Source organism: Xylaria bambusicola, assembly GCF_022495145.1.
Source record: "Xylaria bambusicola strain CBS 139988 unplaced genomic scaffold F5B22scaffold_15, whole genome shotgun sequence".
Classification (NCBI taxonomy): domain Eukaryota; kingdom Fungi; phylum Ascomycota; class Sordariomycetes; order Xylariales; family Xylariaceae; genus Xylaria; species Xylaria bambusicola.
Window position 1 is genome coordinate 286,191 of NW_025953568.1, and position 23,827 is coordinate 310,017.

General features: G+C 50.1%; 5 protein-coding genes across 5 annotated transcripts; 2 read left to right on the plus strand and 3 right to left on the minus strand.

The window, feature by feature from the left end:
- Window positions 1-6,630: 6,630 nt before the first annotated feature.
- F5B22DRAFT_635644 (uncharacterized protein) lies at window positions 6,631-8,759 on the plus strand (the record flags this gene model as incomplete). Its single annotated transcript, XM_047977174.1, has 3 exons — window positions 6,631-6,760; window positions 6,845-6,963; window positions 7,266-8,759. The coding sequence occupies 3 exons, from the start codon at window positions 6,631-6,633 to the stop codon at window positions 8,757-8,759; spliced, it is 1,743 nt and encodes a 580-aa protein (XP_047831860.1).
- Window positions 8,760-9,767: 1,008 nt separating this feature from the next.
- Window positions 9,768-11,992, minus strand: F5B22DRAFT_98503 (GPR1/FUN34/yaaH family-domain-containing protein). The gene is made up of 7 exons (XM_047980755.1): window positions 11,641-11,992; window positions 11,447-11,584; window positions 11,074-11,308; window positions 10,601-10,864; window positions 10,242-10,291; window positions 10,043-10,126; window positions 9,768-9,918 (listed from the first exon to the last, which is right to left on the minus strand). The coding sequence occupies exons 2-7, from the start codon at window positions 11,546-11,548 to the stop codon at window positions 9,820-9,822; spliced, it is 834 nt and encodes a 277-aa protein (XP_047831861.1). The 5' UTR covers window positions 11,549-11,584; window positions 11,641-11,992; the 3' UTR covers window positions 9,768-9,819.
- Window positions 11,993-14,240: 2,248 nt separating this feature from the next.
- Window positions 14,241-19,203, minus strand: F5B22DRAFT_635645 (ABC-2 type transporter-domain-containing protein; the record flags this gene model as incomplete). The annotated part of the gene is made up of 12 exons (XM_047977175.1): window positions 14,241-14,682; window positions 14,754-15,223; window positions 15,310-15,866; window positions 15,925-16,002; window positions 16,059-16,368; window positions 16,428-16,809; window positions 16,885-17,060; window positions 17,119-17,538; window positions 17,624-17,867; window positions 17,931-18,271; window positions 18,346-18,782; window positions 18,834-19,203. The coding sequence occupies 12 exons, from the start codon at window positions 19,201-19,203 to the stop codon at window positions 14,241-14,243; spliced, it is 4,227 nt and encodes a 1,408-aa protein (XP_047831862.1).
- A 753-nt stretch (window positions 19,204-19,956) lies between these two features.
- Window positions 19,957-23,194, minus strand: F5B22DRAFT_654540 (Pfs, NACHT and ankyrin domain protein). Its single transcript, XM_047979807.1, has 4 exons — window positions 22,327-23,194; window positions 21,517-22,242; window positions 20,946-21,460; window positions 19,957-20,875 (listed from the first exon to the last, which is right to left on the minus strand). The coding sequence occupies exons 1-4, from the start codon at window positions 22,596-22,598 to the stop codon at window positions 20,685-20,687; spliced, it is 1,704 nt and encodes a 567-aa protein (XP_047831863.1). The 5' UTR covers window positions 22,599-23,194; the 3' UTR covers window positions 19,957-20,684.
- F5B22DRAFT_98697 (uncharacterized protein) lies at window positions 22,939-23,827 on the plus strand. The gene has a single exon (XM_047980757.1). The coding sequence runs from the start codon at window positions 23,279-23,281 to the stop codon at window positions 23,729-23,731; it is 453 nt and encodes a 150-aa protein (XP_047831864.1). The 5' UTR covers window positions 22,939-23,278; the 3' UTR covers window positions 23,732-23,827.

Consider the following 23,827-nt stretch of genomic DNA (forward strand, 5'->3'; position numbering starts at 1 on the left):
GCTTCATGATCACACGGAACGCACGTAGAATATTGGTTCTGAAGATCGACTGCTTGGATCAGTCAACTGTGGGAAGCTAGCCCGGAGCCATTTTTGATTCCCCTGGGTGCTGAATAGTGGAGATGTGATTGGCCTCTCAGTGTCTTGGATAGGCTGATTAGATCAGAAGACATGAATAAAGCTGCAAGGCGACCATTTCGGCGAGATATGAGTGGAGAGACAACTAGCAAGGCGGCGGCGGAGTGTTACAACCATCAACATCTATTGATGCACGCCCATAGCGTGGGGAGAGCCCTGCTCCCTACGGTTGACACCTAGACCGAAGACCAATCGAGTTAGATAGACGATTCTCGCTCGGGGCTTATTAGGAAGCACTCAAGTCTGGTCTGATTTTAAGCTGAGCAACCACCTGTTCTGCTCTGCGAAGTGATCCGTGGATTTTGTATGGGGCTGCCGGATGCTCTCGGTAACGGTTCAAACGGGTTGCATCTAAGAACGGTCAAATTTTTGCATAAAATAGACACTAGTCATTAACGAGAAGCAATAAATCCATCAACATGGGACCATTGTGTACCTCACTCTCGATGAAAGGGGAAGAAGAGAGGCAAACTCATACGCCTACCCTATGTACTGAACAGGGAGGTGTTCTCGGCTGGGGCGCGATGAAAGCAGTCCTCACGGGTAGATGCTTGGGTAGACAGGGCATTTTTGTGTCGTTTGATACATAACCCATGCCATTACCGGCACTCGAGGACGATCGACTCTGGAGAATGCAGGTAGCCGACACGAGGAGAACGGGGGTCAACAGCGACATTGGAGACGGCTTGACGACCCCTGCGGGCACATCTCCCGCCATTGTCGCGTCATTCTCGCTCTATCTCACAAGCCACCTCTAGGCCGAGTCTGGTGACAGGGCGATCATGAGTACGATGGGGACCGCAGGCTGGCTGGAAGAAGGAATGAGTGTTTCTCGTAGCAACAGCAAGGGATACCAGCATGAAGTGTGGTGTGGATCAAGGTGAGGAGTGGAGAAGCAATGGATTGGCGTGAAAACTGGGCATTTGGCATTTCAGTACATGTAGAGGCGCCTACAGTTGCACCTTCAGGGCCGCCATGACAGCCCTACCTTTTTTGCGAATGAGAATGTGCCTTACTTACTTACTACGATGTATGTAGGTAGGTACATCATATCATCATATCATCATGGTGAAAACATGTAGATAGCTTCATCAGTGTTCAACTTGGGAAAACAAGTCATGTACCGGTGTCCATTTGGAGCCATCCTCGTTAGCCCACTTGATAATACATCTAACCAAATTATATGGGCCCTTCCTTCAGTATTCCCCGCATGCATCAACTTCAAGTTTGTGCCTTCGGTAGTAGATAAGAATAATGAATGCACTTACGAAGTAGTATACCTATGAGAATGTGCCTAATCAAGAACGCCAGAACTTTTACTACTCGTAGGTAGGTATTGAAGCAACCATCTGCGATGTAAGCACACAGGTACATAAGTATGGCATAACTGTTCAGGAGGGATTCATCCTTTCTATACATAGTATACCGCCCATGCCTGTGGCGACACATTTGCCACGACACCCTCAAATATATCTTGATTTTCTGCTGTGCCCCCTCTCGAGCCTCTCGAGCCTCTCTTCAACTGAGAAGAGATGGGCGAGATGGGTTAGCTGCGCTGGGGTTTAGCGCACAAGTTCCTCCACCGTCTACGCCCACATCAACCTGCCTGTCCCACCACGCTGCCTGCCTTGAATCGCCACTCACGGAATTTTGGCTGCTTCGGTTGCGGCGGGTTGGCCAAGCTTCACTCCGGCGGCTATCTGAGAACACCCACGGGGCAATAGGTACCTAGGTAGGGATACCGTTCATCAGACCACTCTTATCTGCGTCAGATAGCGTCCTAACGCAACCGATACAACGGCAAGCCGAGAGCGGCACCCGCTGACCTGGGTAGGTACTTACTCTAAGTATCCTCCATGTCGATTGCCTCAATATCAAATATATGTAGCTTCTTCACGATCGAATGAAGCGCTTACCTCAGCTTGCCATTGCTCGTTCCGTCCAAGTGCATCACAGACTAGGTACCTATCACGCAGGGATGAGCTCAGCTGTTCAACCCGTCCCCATGATCCAGTCCGTGGGGGTAACACGAGCTTAATGTATCCCGACTTCTGCTAGTTTGCTCGATTACTGATTTACTTACTTGGTATATTTGTAGGTATACTTATGCCTGGGTTACGTAGGGATCTACCTACCTATTCAGTAGACGATTCGAGTTTGGGATATCTACTATTTGTGCTATTGTGAAGCTTTGGGCGTTTGTTGTGTCGAATTTTGAATCTGCCTTGCATTCAGCAACGTCATTCTATCCTGGCGCAAGATGTTAACATAGCCTAGGTGGTATTTCCCGAGTGCTTGTTACCGTTGCATCCGGCTAAAACTAGTGTGTGCAGTTCTTGAGATGTGGTATTCTGGACTCGTCAGATATCACACTCCACGGCTACAAAGAGCGAGTAGGGTATACTTGCAGTCACCCTACCGGTGCTACTCCCAACACATGCCCAAGGTCTTGGATGTTATGGGGTCCCTCGTCGGCTCCGAAGTCGACCGAGTCTTGCTTGGGTCTTGCGGTGATACCTATTCATACCTATTCTAGTTGGGTAGAAGTGCGACTATCGTTTCTCGTATTGTAGACACCATACTTACAACTATCGCCATCGACAAATCTACGATGGCATTTATTTCACGATGCAGGTTCATCTGCCGCGCCCCCCTTCCCCCCCCTTCCCCCACATTTCAAACTTATTTCTCTTTCCGTCCAACTACACCTATCCTTCTCTTATCCATTGGCTGGTCATGTAGTACGGTGCTATCCTCCCTTCAACCATTCAGAGTTGAGCGTCCAAACTCTCCTCCCCGGAGACAGATTGCTCGAAATAGATCGCGCTGATCCAATTGGATGCTACGAGCTAAGCTCGATCGTGAACCGGTGATCGTCGGGTTCGCCCTGTCTTAGGCAGATGGATCACCTAACCCAGATCCTAAAAGCCGGCCTGCTGTAGGTGCATATACATACAAGTATGTATGCCGAAAGTGGCCTACACTAGTATAACCTGTAAGCGGAAGACGGGATATCTGGTGCGACGATGAATCGAAAGATAGTACATACTGAGTATACAAGTACCTACCTGGTCTAGCATATAGATTTATTAGTCGATGCTACTATTTCATGCTAAAGACCTCCCACTAGGTACGAGGAGTTCTAGATGCTCAGTCAAGAAAGGCAGTAGTTGCTATCCCTGTATAGCCGGCTGCCTAGAATGTACTGTACTGGTAGCCCTTTCGGTAGGGCGTTTGGGGGGGTTTCGGTTGAAGTTCCCATTCGTTTAGGTAGCAAGTATTTGATTTTGCGGATCGAGCAAACCTCTCACCGAAGGGCTCACCATGCCCAAGTACCGACCCGGGTGCAGCCAAGGCACCTTCATGTCACAATGGAGCGGGACCCAGCGTTAGATTACCTACTATGCGACGATTCCAGTGTGTGAATGGGGCCCCGCCGCGTGGATCGCATCCGTCCGCGAGGAGGATCTCATGAGGATTGGGCTGCCTCGGATGGCTTGAGTCATCTCAAAAGGCATTTGTTCTCGGTGTTCCTCCCGCGTCCATAGTGTATGTACGAAGGAGGGGCTGGAAGACATCTCTGCCTAAAGGCAATTGTGGCCGCAACGGATTGCGAATATCTACCTACATGATGGAGGATGGACAGGAACGAGTGCGATTAACGGTCCGCCGCGGCGGGCGCGCGGACTTTGTAAAAATAAAGAGGGTGGCGGGATATCCAAGCAGTATCCAAGCATCCAGGCACCCCAGCATCCAAGCAGTTGATGCACGGCGATGCTAGTGCGCTCTACTAAGTGCATACAAGATGCTCTAACGATCGACGCCATCTTCAGGGTTACATGGCATGCAAGAGTGCCATCGGCCCACATGCATATGACCGGAAGCCCACACAGCAAGTTGGTAGTTGTGATGCTGTTGCCGGGGTCAGCTGTTCAAACATGATAAAATCCCGAATGCACCAACAATCATCTATCCCGTTAGGGCAGGCGATCGAGTTGTGTTGTTGTCTTCTACTACTACTATGAGGTGTTCTGGCGTGCAAAATCTGCACTGAAGGCGCTTATTCCGGGCGGCCAGGACTTCATACAGACAGCCAAGCTACATACATGTAACTCCTAGCTTGATTCCACTGATCCTAGCCACACCATGAGCAGAGCATGCATACTGTTCGACGAGGCAGAGAAATCAAGAAGTGGCCAATGACAGATATGTGCTTGGATCTTGAAGCAGAACCTCAAGTAGGGCTTTTATCTACGTAGTGCCAGTCTCATGCAACGTTCCAGGACTTCAGGTAAATCTGACACGGAAGATGAAGAATGCCAGACCTACACCATCTGCATCAACATCGCATTGCATACATATTAGGAATATAGGCACAGTGCAATGAGACTTCTCGATGTATGCACGCCTACCTAGCCATACACATCGAATTCGTCTTGGTATTTGTGTCTACTAACACAGCCTCTTCAGCTGGCGTATACAGGTCAGTGTTACGCGTAAGAAGAGGTAGTGACACTGTTGCGGGATACTCGTTGAGGCATCTCGGTGAAGTCAGGCGAATAGAACTTAAAACAGGCTGCCCACCTACCCAGGTAGTGTATGCCAATTTGAAGGCTCTTTGGGGATGGAGACAAACAACTCGCGGAAGACACTGCCTCTGTCTTTGCCTTCACACTCCACGGATCCTTCACCCTCTTCACCCTCTCGTTAGATGTGTCGTGTTAGGAAACATGTCACTTTCCATCATCGACAACCCTTCCCAACTCACCCTCCCACACCAACATGTCCGATCAGTTTCCACTTCTGGCATCCTCGATGTACTCGGCCCGTCTTGTTGCGCGTCTTAGTCTTAAACCAAGCAACCGGCTCGTATAGGCCACATCGTGCAAGTGCAAAAGTGACCTCTGCGCCCCTCCAGTTTTGCTAGCATGTATGTAGTTGACGCGCGTGAGTTGTATCCTGTTCACGGGCGAAAAGATACGCACTCGCGTTTCCGTCCCCGTCCTCTCCGTCATCGTTAGTCTCTTTCCCTTCCCTCCCACTACATTGAAAACCTGCAGAGACGTACATTACCCCGATTTGCCCCTGGTCGAGTCTAACCTGGGAATCCTTTGATATCCTTGATCCGCCACATGTGTTATCCACCCGGCCATTTATGACAAAAGGGCACGATATCCGCCATATGCATTTAGTCACTCCTCCATACCTTGTCAACTTTATCTTTATTTAACTTTCGTCTCCCCTGTTTAACTCTACTCTTAAGCTTGTGGCAGTTTGTCATTGGAAATAAGATAGCTGTCTTGGGAGCCAGCCAGCAGTTGAACATCTGATCAGCTATTGCCATTACTTGCTCTCCCACTGTTCAGCGGAACAGGAGCGGCTCTCCGATTACGTGCCACTCTCGCGGAACTTGACCACAGGGAAAGTCTACGGATGTAAGTAGACTAACAATAGACGGGGACGCGGTGTAAGCTGTCACCACTCTATATATCTGGTCGATGTTGCTGTCAGATACTCGAGATGCCAATGTATTTTTGACGAATAATAGCCAACTTGCTACCTGACGAGATCACCGCACCGCCAGTCTCGAGTCGAGTGCCCGCATAGCTTCCACTGGCGAGACTTACATGCCATACCGCCTACTGAAAGGTACCTACTAAGTACCTAGCGTTGTAGTACTGTGCAGTGGTGCAGAAGGACCTTGCCGCTGTAACTGGCCTACCAATGCGGGGGAGCAGAGGGTTACCAGATACCTAGAGACCTAAGTATCAAGACACCTAGGTACCTACCTACATAAGGTACCCTAGCAGCCAGGGCCTCAAGTACACTCCAGTGTCCTACCCCTCTTAAGATACTTGCCTTCCCCGCTACCCTTGGCGCCTGGAGGGCTGGAGGGCTGTTGTTACCTACCGCGATTACCTACCTACTACTACCTCTAGGTACCGAGCTACAAGTACCTACTTTATCTACCTGCATCTCTTTGTCAGCGCAAGGTAACATCACAGTGCAGCACCTGCAGAGGTAACGAGTAACGGCGGAACCTCCCTACCTGTATGTACCTTTAGGTAGGTACCTACATACCTACTCCCTGACAGACCCCTGGGCATCGAGGTACAGTACCTACAGTACCTGCCTACATACTGTAGGTACATACATACATTGCTCAGCTAGGTAGCTGCGATAGGCGATAGTGCAATAATCGGCCACCCGAAACCCCGTCTCCAGGCAGGGGATTATAGTGGGCGCGAGCCACCACCAGCCCAGCCAATGCTCTCGACAGCAGCGCCGACGGCCCCTCCTTCGTCGACCCTCCTTCTTCACCACCACCGCCGCCGCCGCCGCCGCTACCTCGATCCTCACCTCCACGTTCACTCCTCCCACTTGTCGCCCCAACGCCCTTCGTCGCAACACCCGAAATCCCACCCGCTGTCCCCCTCGTCGCCGCTGCGGTTCGACCGCGCAGTCTCTCCGAGCAGTCCGCCTGCCGCTACAATGGGTGACTATCGCCATATGAGGTCGGGCAGCCTCAATATTCCCTCGCAAGGCGGTGCTCCTCCCACAGCAGCTGCTCCCGCTCCTGGGCCAGCCCATGGCCGCTTCGACGGCCCGCGCAGCCCACCGAGTACGTTCCAGCACTCAGTCGTAATCCCACGGCCTACGTCCTCCATCTGGTCAAATACTAATCGTCGCCGGCCTTCAATTATAGACACCTCCCACGTCCCTTGCAAATTCTTCCGTCAAGGCGCCTGTCAGGCTGGCTCGGCTTGTCCCTTCAGCCATGATCTTGGTGCTGCCTCAGAAACCGTCTGCAAATACTTTGCCAAGGTATGCGATCCCGAAACTCGCTCGTAGCAGCCGCACATTCCTCTATCCTCTTCTATAATTCCTTTGGCGCTTGTTCGCCTCTACCTTAGGCTCCGACGCTAGCGCTGTCTTTGCTTCTTGCGTCTGCATCTGCGCCTGCCCTACCCTTGTCCCTGTTTGTTCATTGTACCTCGCCATCGCTGCGTTTTGTCGGTTGCGCTTCTCGCTTCAAGTCGTACAACAAAGTAGAGGCCGAGGCTAGCGGCCGAGCTCGGCTGAAACAATGGTGTTCACCATGCTGACGCAAGTGGAACAAAATATAGGGCAACTGCAAATTCGGTCCGAAATGTGCCAATGTCCATGTTCTTGCCGACGGCCGACGCATCAATTACAGCAAGAATGGTATCTCCATTGGACAGCCTCTTCATCTAGGCAATCGTATCAATCCTACCGCCTATAACAATTCCAACAGCGCTCTTACCAACTCCTTCATGCGTGCCGATGCCGCTGCTCCCTACAGTCCTTATGGCTATGCAATCCCGCCTGGGGATTCCTTCCAAACCCTCGATCGTCGCCCGAGTTTCGAAAACGTCCCCGTGATTGATACAACATACTCTCACACAAGCTCTGGTTATGGCTCGCCTCGAGACGAAGAGCCCACCCGGCTGGGTTTGGGCCTGTCACCAGTTGGAGGTCTATCCGTGCTTGATGCGCCCTTGCCAGCCTCATTCGACTCGAACGGTATCTCAAACGCAGCCAGGTTCCCCGCCGGTCCTTGGCCGTCCTCTGTGCCTTCCCAGTTTGGCCTCGACTCGCCCTCTCCATCACTAAATGCAGCTAAGGACGCCCGTACATCCGAAGCTCTCAAGCTGTTGCATCACTCTGCCTTTGGTAGTAATGATCGCCTTTCTTCTACCGTTACTGGTTCTTCGCCACCAACGCAGCCTTCTGATGAATACTTTGGTCGGAGACCGATGCACTCGAGTCGCTATGCTAGGACTAAAGTGCTCAGTAGCAGCGCCCCTCGCGTAATTTCTGGTGCAATTGATCGGGATTGGGAGTCCGAGTTCCCCTTCTCGGAGGAAGATTACGTGCCCGACAATCTGAAGGAGCTTTTGACACCTGCTGAGAAAGCTCGTCGCGGCTCCCGTGCCGCCGACGATGACATGAATGGCCACAGAGGCAATGGCTCGTCGCCCAGTATCATCGGTCTCAGTGGAACTGGAACGCCCAATGCAGAGCCGACCTCCAAGTTCGGTAGTCCGCTCGCATCAAGCCCAAGTCGATGGGGTCCTCTGTTCCAGCGCCAACACGAAGAACAAGAGGCTAAAAAGCACGCTATAGGAGCGAGTGCTGGGGCTTTCGGGCATATTGGAAGTCCTCTACGACAGTCCAGCTTGAGCGCTGACGTGATGAGGTCCCGTGTCGCCAGTCGATCCGGTAGTCTTGAGGGACTCAGCGATCAACTGCAACGTACCCGAATTGATGGCAATGGAAGCGGGGGAGAATCGCCCTTATTGCATCCACACTCACATATCCCGAGACCCGGGGGGCGCAATGGTGAGCGACATGTTAGCAGTGGTTCCATCAGTTCCAGTGCACGATATACGACACCTATCGGCGAGGAAGATGGGGAGTTTGTGTTTAAGATGGACGAAGATGGCGAAAGAGACAGCACTATCCGCGCCAGGAAGCGAACCTCTGGAGTCGGCAATATCATGTCATCTTGGAATCCCAATTATACGAGCGCAGGTTCAGTGGGTGGAAAGAAAGACGATAGCGCTTCGAGGGTTGTGGACAGTGTTGGTGGTCACTAAAATGAACTCAATCTTCTGAGTCATCAGAACCTTAAATGCCCAAACAGGCTACTGGATGCGACACCCGAAGCTTGCATTTGAATGTTGGAAAAATTAGCCTTGGTGATCGGCTTATGTTAAATTTATGAGCCATTCTTGACGCCTGGGCTGCGAAAATACTATATTGGATGTCTACGCCTCTGCATTCATTGGGGTCCAGCCTATCCTCACTGATGCCCGGATCATGCCAAGGATGGGAAATAGTAGCCAATCATAGAAGAAACGTTGACACGTGTGAAGATGCATTATCGGCACAGGAAAAGGCAGCATTATGGCAAGAGAAGACGAGGGGCTGTAAGAGGAACAGGAGTTAGTTGGCTGGCAAAAATCATTGTCATTTTTGAATCTTGTCTATACCACCATCTGCCCTGACTGGGCCTCTTTTCTATTAGGCCGGGGAGTTGAAAGGGGTTTTGGAGTTTCTGAGAGCCTTTTGTCTTTTTTTTTTTTGGCATTGAATATTGGCATCGTAGCATTATAGCAACACTGCGACCATGTTTACTAGATCGATGGATGGGACAGACACAATCTCTGCTTTGTACGTACCCCCGTCTGGCACGCCTTTCCGCACCGCACAGTCAGCATTATGTCAAAACAAATCATGTATGTACGTGGCTGGGCTACGCGAATAAGAAAATGAAAATAAACAAGTTGATAGACGAGTCATAAAACTCGACCAAATCATTATTTCAATATTTGACTTACGACATGTCTGATGAAGATAGTAGGGTACGCAAAATGGTCTCGGTAATTTTTTTGACATCCATACTAATCACAGCTCCTTGTTGCTCAAACAATTCGAACTACTCATGTTATCATATGAATACGTGCCTCATAGTTGTTGACATTAGCTGCGGGCCCCATAGGAACTATGATCAAGCCAACTATCACGAAGTGACTTCAAGATGTGAATCATAACCATATACAAGCACAATCGATCCCGAGAGACAACACGCCCTTCACTTATTTCTCCTGCCGCCACGTTCACGACACCCAGAGCCGGAGAACTACAATCCTTTACTCAATCTCCGTGCTCCCGCGTCGAAGTCGCGGCCGCCGCGGCCAGGTCAATGTCGGTGCGCGGCCAGAAACGGCTCAGGTCGCCCACGGGTAGATTCAACTGCGCGCGTGACTTCGCGTTAGTCGAGATCTGTAAAGTGTATATCGTATCGTGGGATTTGCGAAGTCCAAACCATACGACGTGAAGTGACTGAGGTCTCAGGCAAAAGGGCCGTTGTACATACCGTGATGCGCATCTCGCCTGCCATGATGATGAACGTCATGTACCAGCCCAATGCGGCGACGACGAAGAGGAGGGCGCCTCCGGCCTGGCGTTCATGATTAGTCAGGCAGTCGTGTCTTGGTGAATTTGTCTGGATGAAGGTAAAAGGGGAAGGGGAGAGGAGAGTGAAAGTGAAAGTGAAATTGTTGGCTTTTAGATACCTTTTGAAGTTTACCGGCTGTTTCGAAATCGCCGGCTGCTACCTTGAAATCTAACGATGAGGTATGTCAGTGTTTTGATGTATTATGAATGAGGAGTAGTGAATAGGTATCCTAGGAGATCCTGCTCTTGAGCTTTCCGCCGCCTGTCTGGGTACATATCTCTAGCTTTCATTCTTCTCAGGACGAGCACAACGGTCATCATTGCGCAATAACCCTTCTTTCAACCCATCGTTCCCGAGACAAACTTCCTTCAGGGCGCAGCCACTTTCATCTGAAATATCACAAATTCCATCTCATTCTCGAAATCATATCATTTCCCCTAAGGCCATGAATAAATGAAGCAGAGTGGGCAAACTCACAAGCAGCTGACAATATCCAGGCAGCCGCACTGACGAGCCCAAAGATAAGTGCGAACACGGTGTTGATCTTCAGCGTGAAAATGAAGAAGGTGAACAGCGCGAAGCCCCAGACGAGAAGATATAATCCTACGTCCGTGTTGAAAGCGGGCGATGTAGCGCCGGTAGGGTCGCCGCTCGTCGCATAGGGCAGTGATAGGTTCAAGGTCGGCAGCTGGATGACGCCAAAGGACAGCCAAAACACGGAGAAAAGGCCCATGACCATCACTAGTCTCACAGATATTAGCGCTCTGTGACATGGGAACTGATTTGGATCCTTCCCCGTCCCTCTTCTTCATCTATTACTCCTTCACTATTCTATTTTCCACCCGTTTCCCTCGTCTCCTTTGGCATCAAAAACCGATAACACATCTTCCTCCATGTGATTTCGACGAAGTATCGGCTTCTTGCGCGATACCATGATGAATCAGACTCACTCGGAAAGAAGTTCCCCATCACCCACTCGAAGACCATGGTGAACGTCAGGAGCAAGGGCCCCGTGAAGAAGAAGATGCCGACGACTGGCGAGAAGCCCTCGGAGCCGCCCCAGCCCATCAAGACCATGGAGAACGTGAAAGTTGAGATGACGAAACCGACGAAGCCGAGTGCGGTAGGGTTGGCGAACCGCAAGTTATAATCGCCTACTTTTGGGACTTTCGGGGTAAGATAAAGCTTTGGGTGCGATTGTTAGCTTAGAAGTAGGATAGCAGGTGGAAGTAGATAGAGGTAGCTCGTATTTAAGGGGAGAGAATCAGCTAGCAGTTTGAGGTGATGATAAAGTACGCGATTGAAGTTCGATCCTGTTCTCACCTTTTCGAAGAGCTCCGGAGGCATTGTGACGGCCGTATCCGTTCGATGAAGCCCTTTCTCGACATCGTGGTTATTCGTAACGTCGCTACCGCTACCTGCCATCTTGAACAATCCGATATCACAATGACTAACCGAATCCTGGATGAAATCAATTGAGGACAAGCAATTATGAGAACTGGTGACTGTGAGCTGACCGTCGAAGTGAAAAATGAAGTCTGCGATTCCTCCCGTCAGGGGGCACACCATCACCACAGTTATATATAATCACACACCGCACTGCATGGTCCTACGCAAGAGCATCAGCACATACACCCCTACCTCTGACAGTGAGCAAGGCGTATCTGCACGACGCAGGCAACTGGACGCACATATTCACAGCGGGATTCGTGGCACGCAAGGATTCAAGTGGCTGTATTGCATACTAACGACACAACCCTGGGGGAAACATTGACATTACCATACCACTTAAGACGGACGTACTATTCATTTCCTCCCGCCTTCCGGATCCTCCGCCCTACAGCATCCCTAATAACCGAGAGGGAAAGGTAGGTAGGTAGTTCAGTCAATAAACTCCACAAAATACCCGCGACAGGCCCCCCTCCACAATCCAGCCATATAATATAATATCTATCATTATTAACAAACCCTCCACCATCATGAACTCATGACAGGCAGAAAACACGACAAACAGCCAAATGCAGGTGTGTGTCCAGCTTTCTAATAATACAAAGGGAAGAAAGGGGATAATACAACTTTCCCCTCCATAGCGCAGAGACCATGGGGTCCTTCCGCCGCTCAAACGAGGGCAACGTCGTGTGAGGGAAACCCTACCTACCTACCTAGGTACCCAGGCGATTCAACCTCGAAGGACCATCCTTTTCACCTCTGCCGACGTTGCGCCAAGACCCAGCACGGCGGAACGTGCGAGCCCCGTATGTACTACATAAGTAAGGTCCCTTGTGTCCCATATGATATGCAAGCCCATGATGTTACAACGGGTATCTTATCATCCCCAATTTCGCCCGCGGGTACCACGCTTCTCTCCAATTGCGGGGTTGGGGGAAAACCGAATACCGTACTTACTTTCCTACCTACCTAGGTACCTACCTACCTACTCAGCATCGTATGGTGACTCTCGCAGAGGAAAAAAAAGGCGTTGTTGTGACCCTATAGTGTGTAGGTAGGTAAGCAGCGCCACTCTGTCCAATAGTTCCGTAAGCAAACCAAGGGGTTCGCTTGTCATCTGTCAGGGTTCGTTCTGGTTGGTCAATTGGCCCGCTTGCCTTGCGGGCGTCGAAAGAAAAGAGTGTGGTGGTGGTATAGTTGTCGCTGGTGACGGCGATGGAGGGGCAGACGGACACCTACTGCTCGTTCCGTCGAAGGGATTTATTTGCTTGGCGACAGGCTTTCTCGCTGGAGATTGTACATAGTATGTAAACGCTGTACCTGCCCGTGTATACATATGTGTGGTTTTGCTCGCAACCTTGGTCGTTGGAGGCGATGAGGCGATCAATGATCGAATACCTACAGTATAAATAGAAATGCAGAGAAAAGATTTCCCACGTCAAGTAGCATTCGCGTGCGATTCTTCCCGCATGCTGCATGTAGCTTGGGTCGTCTACGGTTGCATCTGGCCGGTAGTGAGGGTTGCGCACGATGATGAATCATGGATTAGCGAATATACTCTTTAGGAAAGCAAGATGGGCCGTATGGATCAAAACTGCAGGCCTCTCCCTCCCCGGCGCTCATAAAAGTAATTGATCTGCATCGTGAAGCATACGAGCGTTGAAGAGCAGGTAGGGAAGAACTGAGGTACGGGACTCACCTAGCACACATGCTAGGATAATCATTACATAACGAAGGTGTTGGAGTCAACAGAAGCAGGCCGCGCTTATAGATCCATGCTGAGAATCCAATGCCCTAGCTGAGGAACGGTGTACGGATGAATGTGTTGGGTCTGCGAATGCACGCATACATGCAGCCCACCGAATGGTGGTATATACCACACTTACCACTCGATAAACCCGATAACAACGAGGTTTCTTTAAGAGGCCATTTCGCCGTTGAAAGCCAAGACCGGTCTGCTTTGGAGGTTTGGTACAGTGCGTTGATACAGATATCTTATTGAGCGATGAAAAATCCCAGTCTCCTCCTGGTCCAGGTCCTGTAAGCCCTCAAACAATGTCAGCAACTCACCCGTCTCGAAGCATCAATCCATGTTGATAAGAATCTCTCCGTGAGAAAGGTCTTGATAGTGCACAAAGCAGTCGACATGACTACCGAGAACAAAATCACGCGCTTCACGCATCATCAAGAGCGCAGGTAAGAACATTAACATAGCTTTCCGGAGGTAGTCCGAATTTCGCAAAAGCTCGCGATGAAGAAATTTTGGAATCGATGAGATGATCGAGTATCTAGAATATAGGCAGGCTTATCTATAAGCTGGTCTTTCTTAGTGAGGCTGGGTAAAATATACTCATAATTATGTAATTCTCGATCTTCAATATACAAAATCCAGCTTATCGGCGCTCATGTTTGCCGACTAGCCACTGGCATTTTACCGCGAGACTAAGATATCGCATTCAGAGCTCGCCAAGGCCCCTCATGTAAAGCAAATCTAGTGCTGTTAGCGTCAAATATGCTTCCTTGCTGGCCGACTCAACGAATGTCACTGTTGCCGAGTGTTTTTTGTTGTCTAAACTTTAATTATATATCCTGTCTGCAAGCTTGGATTCCCTCAACAAAAGCGTTCGCTCGTCCAGTCAAGACAAGAGTCTATTTCTCGCCGATATTATTATGAAAGACCACCACTCTTACCCCTTACCCGAGTGACCCAATACAGGCCAAACATTGCGAGAATATTAAAAACAATAAAAACACTTAGGTACCCCGCATTATACCAAGGATTATCGCCCGAGACCTGGAGCGTCTCCTGGAAGAAAGGCTTGGTGTTTGCGAGCGGGCAGTACTCACAACTGCCCGTGGTCGTCGACGGATTCATAACGGCGCCGAAGTTCTGCTCTGCAAAATCCGCTAGATAATCGCCGCAGGTAGTCATCATCGAACCATTACCAGCAGTGCTAGGGGCGGGGATACGCAGAATCTGGGCCGGCGAACAGGTCAGATCCACATTCCACAGGCCCGCAAGAGAGAGCCCGTCAACGAAATAAGTCAGTGGTGATGCGCGCCAGACGAATACCCAGAAGTCAGGGAGGTCTCTTGGAAAAACTAAGACTCTAGTGGGCAAGCTCTATTAGTAAGTCGAACCACGGAAGAGGAGGTCTGGGGACTTGATTGATTATCTTACCCGCAAAACACCAATGAGAAATAGAACAGCAGCGTTGCGACTTGAACAGCGCTCTCTTCAAGCTCGATGACGGAGCCGAGGGCCTGCGAAAAGGTGATGATCCAGTAGCAGAAGAGGAGAATAGTGATGAAACTTAGCGCACCGCGGCTCGCCATGCCGAACGCTGCATCGCTTTCGCCGGTCCGCCACAGGCCTGTGGGATAGTACCAAATCACAAAGATGAGCGCCGAGGCCAGTAACTGCCACGTGAACTCGACAATGACATTGGACACCAGGAAGACGGTCCAGTGGTATGTCTTGGATCGCCGCTCGCGGCCCTCGAAGATGGCCCGCCCGTCCATCAGCCTTGGAATCACCTGTTGGTCCATTGTCCCGAAGATCTGCGTTAATAGGAACATAGAGAAGAGGAGGTTCTGGAAACCTTGGAGGTCGAGCCGGGTGTTTTGGAAAGAGAGCCCGTCAAAGAGAGCCTAGTATGACACATGAAGTCAGTCAGTTGCGGACGCAATTTACAGTCTTAGGTTAGGAAGAGTGGTGTGGATGCTGTTGTACTTACGATTCCGATGCATAACGCGTATTTCGAGTATATGTAGACTGGCCGTCTCCAGTACTCTTGGAATATCCTTTTCGTCACAGAAACCATCTGGAAGAGCCATGGCGTCGCGTACGACTTTTGCTCCGATACACCAACCACCTTTTCGGCTGCATCGCCATTCTTGAGTTCGACGAGGCGGCGGCTGACATCTTCTTTCTGCTTGCTAGTAGACCATTCCCGGGCCCAAAACTCACTTGGCGACAGTTCTTTAGATTCCTCCGTCGTTTCCCTGCTAGTTGTTTGCAGCATCCATTCGGCGGGATTAGCCCCGGCGGCGGGGGGTTTGGCACCACGCTCTTCAAAGTAGGACACTAGCGTCGAGGCGTCCTTGCCAATATCTCCGAAGTAGACGCACTGGCCTTTGTTGTTCAATAGGAGCAGCCGATCAAACAACATGAACAGCTGCGATGATGGTTGGTGTATCGTGCATAGGACTGCCTGTCCGTTGTCCGAAAGCTTCCGGAGTAGGGTGCAGATAGACCATGCTGTCTGGCTGTCTAAGCCTGAGGTCGGCTCGTCTGGTGTATCCGATCAGTATGACGATCATGATAAGTCAAGAATAAACGATAAACTTACCACAGAATATCAACAGCTCTGGCTTAGCCACCAGTTCGATGCCGATTGTAAGTCGCTTGCGCTGCTCAATATTAAGACCTAGCTAAGTGTTAGCGTCGACATCCCCACTGGGCATTGTCAGTATAGAAGCTCACCATCACCTGGTACACCAACAACAGCATTGGCATAGCTCTCCATATCAAGAATCTGGATGACATTGTCAACATAAGACAATTTCTCCTCTTTGCTGGCTTCGGGCTGTCTCATCAAGGCGCTAAACTCCAAAGCTTCGCGAACAGTGGCAGTGGACAAATGAATATCCTCCTGCTGGGCATACCCTATCTTTCTCTGGAAACTGTCATCCCTTTCTTGCCCGTCTATGCAGATCTCCCCCCGAGCAACTCCGAAATTGGCGCGGTTTGCCAACACATCTAGGAGTGTTGTTTTACCAGCTCCAGTTACCCCCTGAATGAGAGAGCTATATTAGTTTCAGAAATCGGCTGCTCCTGGAACGGCGGACTTACCATCAGCGCAGTCAAAGTTCCAGGCTTTACCCATCCCTGGATATCATCTAGGATCTTCTTGGTCTTGCCTTTCCCAACCTTGACTTCGTAAGTCAGACTATTCCAGTGGAATACGGAAGACTGCTTCAAAATGCTGGGTGCCACGATTTGTTGCGTGTTCTCACTCTTAACGTTGCGAACATGTTGCTCGCCAAAATATTGCGCGAACCTAGGCGATCCATGTTCCTCTCCGGAGTCTGGCTTGCGAAACTTCTTCCATTGGGAGTTTGGGCGTCGAAAACGACCTATGTCTCCTTTCGAAGACTGGGCAGGTACATATTGAGCAGCCAGTAGATATAAACCGAACACAATGAATATCATTGCTATAAGGATGCCAAGGTTGCTGAAACCGCGGAGAGCACGCTCATCTTAGCTCTCAATCGCACATACAGTGGGATGAATATGAATTGTAACATACCGCCATTTGTGACTGGGCAAATAGCCGTACTTCACAAGAAGATAAGCGTTTCCCTCAACATAATCTTGCCCCGTAACTGACCCAACAGTAGAGCAAATCTGATCTTGTAGACGGACATCCGCGTATGATGGACCACTAGGCAGTAGCTGAGAGCAAGGGAACCGGCGATGCCCAAACTAGAGGTCCATCAATGACCTGTTAGGCCCACATGTGTTTTGGAAAAGTGCAACATACCTCGTTAATCATCAAGCTCTCATAAGCATATGCGATAGGGTCAACGAAACGAAACCACTTTAGCCACCCTACCTGATAGGGAACAGGGACAACATAGCCCACATAGATGGCGGCGAGTAAAATCAGAATTGTCGTGGGGACGGTACTCTGTTCGAGTGTGCGAGAGATCGAACCCACAAAACGAAACCACATTGACATGTTCAACACTAGCACGAAATTGAATAGAAACCACGTAAAGAACGCCCCTGGCGTGCGCTGCAAGTTGGTGAAAAAATACAACACAGTCTGAAAGACCACGGCACTGAGGAGCTTGTTCGGAAGGTCGCTTATAATTGAAGCGACAGAATCGGCGACAGGGTGGTAAAGAGCATACCGATTATGTTTTTCAACTATAGGTCTCTGTTTCCACATGAGGAGGATCTATACCCCGGCCCTTAAGTCAGCAAGGCCAACTACATAGGTAAATTTTAAGTCAATGTTCGGAAAGGGTGGCACGGCACGTTACCTCGAATGAAGGAGCAAGTGCCGTATAGAGCAAAGAGAAGAATATTAGAACGGCACGTCGATCGACACTATTGGAATCCTGGGGCAGGTTGTAGAATGCACTGCCGATTACTAAAGAAAGAATGATATTGGCAACAATGGACCCAATCACCGGCCCGGGCTGGTTCTTGAGTCTCTGAAAAGCTCGCTGGAGGCAACGCAAGATCTGGAGATGAAGAGAGATGACGTATGTTGAAGTCCTTAGACTATGTGTCATTGCAAGACATCAGTGCACATGTCTAATGGGGTCAAGACGCGTTAGGACTTACGCGAGTTTATTCCGCCATCCCGCCTTGCTTTTATTATTTGTCTCCTCCTTCTCGAGAACTGGATGAGCCGCGTCAAAGCTTTCAATATCCGATATGAGTTGATCGTGAAGACTACTCTTATTCCAGGCCTTGACAAAGTCATCAGGAGAACGAGGTGTTCGACCCTCAAAGCCTTCACGGACGACACGCTCAGTGGGATTGGTCAGAGAGGTAAGAAAATCCGGCGTCGTCGCGTGGGGCGGCCTTTCAAAGCCAAGATCCTGAAAGTACTGGGCTGCAAGCTCAACTGGGCCGAAGTATATCTGACGGCCTTCATACAAGACGGTGACCTTATCGAATTTCTAGGAGTCAAATTGGTCAGACGAACCCGATTAGGTATGGTGCAAAGGTCTCTGCTCCAGACGAAAGATATTACCTGATACATGTTCTCAGAAGCTTGATAAACAGTCATCAAGACGGTAGAGTGGCTTTCGTCGGTAAGTCTGCGCAAGAGGCTGACAAACTCCAATGCCGTTGAGCTGTCGAGACCACGGGTACTGTTGTCCCAACATTGCAAGGGAGCCCCACCAACGAGAGCTTCAGCAATGCTCGTCCGTCTTTTCTCGCCGCCGCTGACACCCCTGATCAGCGCGTTTCCCATAAACGTATCATACGCGCCTTCAAGGCTAAAGAGGATAGAGATGTCGGCACTGATTTTGGGTGACTGGACTGGCTGTCCCCAGGTCGGCTCGCGAGTCGAAGCAGCGAAGGTCAGGGTGTTGCCCAGCGTAAGCTCAGGTAGATGTTCGTCAAGCTCGGCAAGGTAAACACTCTCGCCCTTGAAGAGCCTGTGCATCTCAGGATAGGGGATTCCTATCATGTGGTCTGTTAGAGAGATTTGAGGGAAGATTGAAGTATTCTCACCCTCATAATTGATCCGACTCTTTCGATCTACGAAAATGCCATGTGTGTCGCCAGCGATCGTCTTGAGCAAGGTTGTGCAGCCACTGCCGGGGCGGCCAAGAACAAGTAGCATTTCGCCATGGTTTACCAGACCGTCAAACTGGTCGAGAATCTCAACACGACTGCCGCGCCTTCGAAGAAGCTGGTCGACGACGTACCGTGGGAGGGAAAGAAGGTATGAGGAGACGGTATGTTGAAGCCCGTTCGATGCGATGAATCCATGCACGCAGAGGTTGCGGAAGGCCAGGCCGATACGCAACGCCGGGCGGGCCTGTCTAGAAGCAAGCCAGTCCCGAAAGGCCGAGTCTCGCTTGACCGACTCCGTGGCCATCTTTGAAGAGGATGGGGAAGTTCTCTAAGTCAATGACTAGCTCTCAGCCGAAAGCAATCAAACAACAACGGTGCGAGCAACTTCGGGCCCGCGATTGTCACCTGACGACGACGACGACTGAGAGGGTACAACGAAATGCCACGCGACATCAGGGACATAGCAACCGTGCATATACGCGTCTACAAGCATGTGCATTCAATCGCACTTCTATCTGACGATTCCAAATTTGACGAGCCAGTCATTAGATTGAACCGGAATGTCGCATCAACAGCGCCAACAAGTGCTTGTAGGTTAGGCAAGGGGTGGCTGGCTTTCAGCAGTAAAGTGGTAAGTAAGTATGCGCGCGTGCGGCACAGCGGCTCTTGCCTTACGAAGTAGGTATTCAACCCTTAGTCCTTAGTAAGAACTATTGATGCAGCCACCGATCTCACACTTCAGACATTGGTTCTACCGCATACACTCGAAAAACTCGAACAACACTAACACAAACTACCGGCCCTGTAGCCAATCATACAGCGTTATTCCCTGGGGAAGTGGGTATAAAGTGAAGATCATACCCACTTCCCCAGGAATTAACGCTGTATGATTGGCTACAGGCCGTTAGTGTCTTGTTAGTGTTGTTCGAGTTTTTCGAGTGTATGCGGTATGTACTTATGCCGAAGGATGCGGTAGGGAAAGCAGGGGTTTCATTCGCAACTTCTACGAAGTAGGCATTCGACGTCTGAAGGCCTAGGTACTGTAGGTAGGTATGTAGTCAAGTATTACTGGTACTTTTTGTATTACATCTGATACGCCAGTATAACGCTAAGTATTAAATTAGAGATACCTATTACTCCATTCCCCTAGCCTGCCCTAGCTGTCGGCAACTTACCTCTTTAAGTAGGGATAATGCTACAGTACTTAGATCTACGGTAGCTAGGTAGCCAGGCATCTGCATCTACTAGCTTCTGGGTACTACGTACCTAGGTACCTAGGTCAGAGTAGGTGCTCTGGAGCAGGTATGCATAGGCAGTACTGCATAGGTATATACGTACTCAGTACCTACTATGACCTAATGACAAGGATGGGTTATAACGAATGAAGTATCGGTATTTCACTCAGGAGTCAGCTGCAGAGTCCTTTGCTGTACACGGCCACACCTCATCTCGTCCCGAATGGAGTGGCAAGGGTGGGTAGCCAGAACAGGTAAAGCTGCCACTGCGAGATCGCTTCAGAATGCGACTCTGGAAACAATAGACGTGCAACGTGAGTTGAGATCAATAGTTACGTTAATCGGTATCTACTTATCTACGGAGATGTGCTATCGTCAGAAAATATAAGTATCTACCATAGACACGTCCCTTACTACATGTAAGCACTCGGCCAAGCACACACTTTAGGTATCGTGTAGGGCTGCTGGGTACTTTTCACATGGAGTACGGTACACTAGAGGCGGGAGGAGCAGTGGAGCACTAGCGCCATGGCATTTCGACAGAAATCCCCTACCGTAGTGCGCGCTTTCTAATCCTGAAAGGAACCCGGTTCTTGAGATCCGGTATTCCGAACCCATACCTTGTGTTGGTGAACTCCAGCGCCTCTTTGAACTCGAGGTCGTACTCTGACACTATGAGAGCGCTTGTGAAGACGATGATGGCCTTGGCGAGGAAGCGACCGGGACACATACCGTGTCCACCTACAAAAAAAGACGAGATGTGGTCAGATGCGATCCTGTAGATGGGGGTGGGAAAGATTATAGAACTTACCACCGTAGGGAAGCCAGGCGCCCTGGCAGCCTTCCAGCGAGAAATATGGCTTCTGTTCACCGCTTGGCTTTTCTTGCTGCGGTGTCTTGTTAAGTTCGGGATTGACTGGCCCACTGGTGGGATCACATGGGTCTACCATGAACCGATCAGCCCAGAATGTCTGCACAGGATGCTTGCCATTCCGAGTATTCCAAAACGAAGCGTCCATGTGGTTGGGGTGCGACATGACAAGAGCATGTGCGCCTTTGGGCAACACCCACTTCCCCAGATTGACATCTTCGTACGGCGAGCTGTACATTGAGTAGATGTTGATGTACATGCGCATCGTCTCTGCATAAATAGACGAGAGAATCGGTACCTCCTTTGCGAGATGCTGGGGGTCAACGTCGTGAATTGTCCCAGACTGCGTGCTAAGGTACTCCTGAAGGTCGTGTCTAACACGCCTCAAGAGCTCTTCACTCTGGAAGATGTGATAAACCGAGAGCATCGTGACAAGGACAACGTTGCCTATGCTCCTATGAAACAGTCAGCACAACGTGGTCTCCAATATGTTACCAAGGAGTGAACTTACGCCCAAGCAAGGCCAGTATCCAGATGCGCCAAGGTGTCATCGTCGTGGTGGTCAGCATTTAGAAGCGCTTGCCGATTACGCATCAACTCGGATCCCCATATCGGGTCACCGTCTCCATCGGGGTCACGCAGCGATGGATCAGCGTGTTTTCTCGCATACTTGTACCACGACTTGAAATGATCCGCGAGGCGCTCCCTAATACGATAAGCTTTTGGCAATAGGAAACGCGGCAGGCCCAAGGGGAAGTAGGGAAGGACCCTGTCGTATTCGAAAATATCATCGAGGAACGTTGGGTTTATGCGAAACATCGTGGGTCCCAAGATTGACCGGAGCGTGGGTTCACCAACGTGCTCTCTGAAGAATCGTACCAGGTCACCCGATTCTGTCCACTCCGTGGTTATGCCTTCGAATTTCAGAGGGACTCCTTTCATGTACCGGCGTGTAGTCGGTTTCAAGCCGGGTCCAGTAAGCCCGCGAAACGAAACGCCATGAGTCACGGCTTCAACCCGGTTGTGTGGAAGAACATTGCTAGCTGGATTTGGTTGGGGGAAAGGGCCAGAGTTATCGGCTCTGATAACGTCTGCTGCTTTCTTCGAGATCCCAATCACATTGTACTGGCTGTAGGCGTACATCTCGATAGCACTAGACATAGCCTTATGCTTGAATAATGTTTCAAGCGTCTCCCGGTCCTGGATGTAATAATAATCCTTGCCGGCTAACTGCACTCTGTTTGCTGTCAATTTGCCTCCATAATACCTGATCACAGACAGTCTCAGTAAGCGCGCTCATAATAATTCAACAAACACTTACGAGATTCTTCGAGCGAAGCTCTTATGATCCAGCGCCAACTCGAGAGCTGCACCCAAATAGGGGATAAGAGAAGGGTAGCGCGGTGGAACTTGGCCCGCGGCATTGCCTCGGCACCAATGAGTGTAATGGTATAGTAAGATATCAAGAAAGAACTTGATCAAAATAAGAGCGACAGCAGTTTTCAAAACAACTGCTATACTCAAGTCTTTGATCCATGGTGACAGGTTCTTCAGTATGAAGCCCCAAAGGGGCGCGATTCCACCTGCGCACATTGCAAAAGCGGGAATATGGAATGATCATATGAGAATACGGCAGCCTGGTTCATGATGGATCGCCGGAAAGGTCTTGATGGACTTGGCCAGAGGAAACCAAGAAACGATTTATGAATGATTTATCACTGCCCTCAGACTGCCCTCTTACTAGTGTCATTTATATTAATTGGGAGAAAGGTGGGTTCTATGTAACACAGATCTAGGCTGACCCCTTCGAGGCTCTCTCTACATACTACGTAGAGTGATCATGTTGGTACAGCCCTCTTCAAAGCCTTGGAACCTGCGGCAGCACTAAATCCTCCAGGCAGACTCTACCGGCATGGCGAGAACAAAACAAAACCCCCACCCTGGCCACGTACCTATCAGGTCCGGAGTCCTTTTGCCTACCCTTCCTGGGTACTGTACCGCTCTCACAGGATGCCGGGTACAAAGATACAGATACGCCGCGATCTGCGCGACGCTATACTCTGACTCATCCAAGGAAGGAAATTATCACCTATCTTCCTTATGAGCGGAGTGTCGTAATCATCTGGTGTCATCGAAGAAGGCTGCATACACATGTGAAGGGGTGACTTGCAGCCATGCAACATCGCTAAGACTGGCCGAGGATTCGTTGGTACTGTACGTAGTAGTAGCGCCGAGTTTGGACACATCTGGAGCACAGGGACCACTCGCCCTGCATGGTCCTTCGAGGTTCTGCATCAGTGCGGAATTACGATCTTTACCTAGGTATAGGTCTATTTTTGGCTTCAGTTACCACGACAAGAACGGCATCGTTACCGATCACTCATCGTCGTCGGCACCTGAACCTTGAAACAGTGAGTGACCATCGTTTTAGATTAACTTACTTACTAATGGACCATGACGATGTACCCGTGCTGTGCCCAGGATCAGACCATCGATGGGAAAGCCCGGTGGCTTACCTGGGGGCCGGAGGCGATGAGGTAGGTAGGCGAGTAGGTACCTACCCGATCAATCTGTACTCGGGTACTCGGGTGTGGGTGATCACGTGGTGTTGGATGGTGGCTTGCATGGCCAACAAGCTTAAAAGTTCCCTGCTAGTACAGTATACTCGGCATAGTATTCCGCCTTTTCTTAAAGGCACACTTGACAGGCAAGATGCAGACCACTAGTTTTGCTTGTACTAAATAGGGAATATATTCCTTGAAAAGATAGATAACACTCTCCCCCAGCCCTACATTAGCCACCTAATTATAAGCACCTGTTCA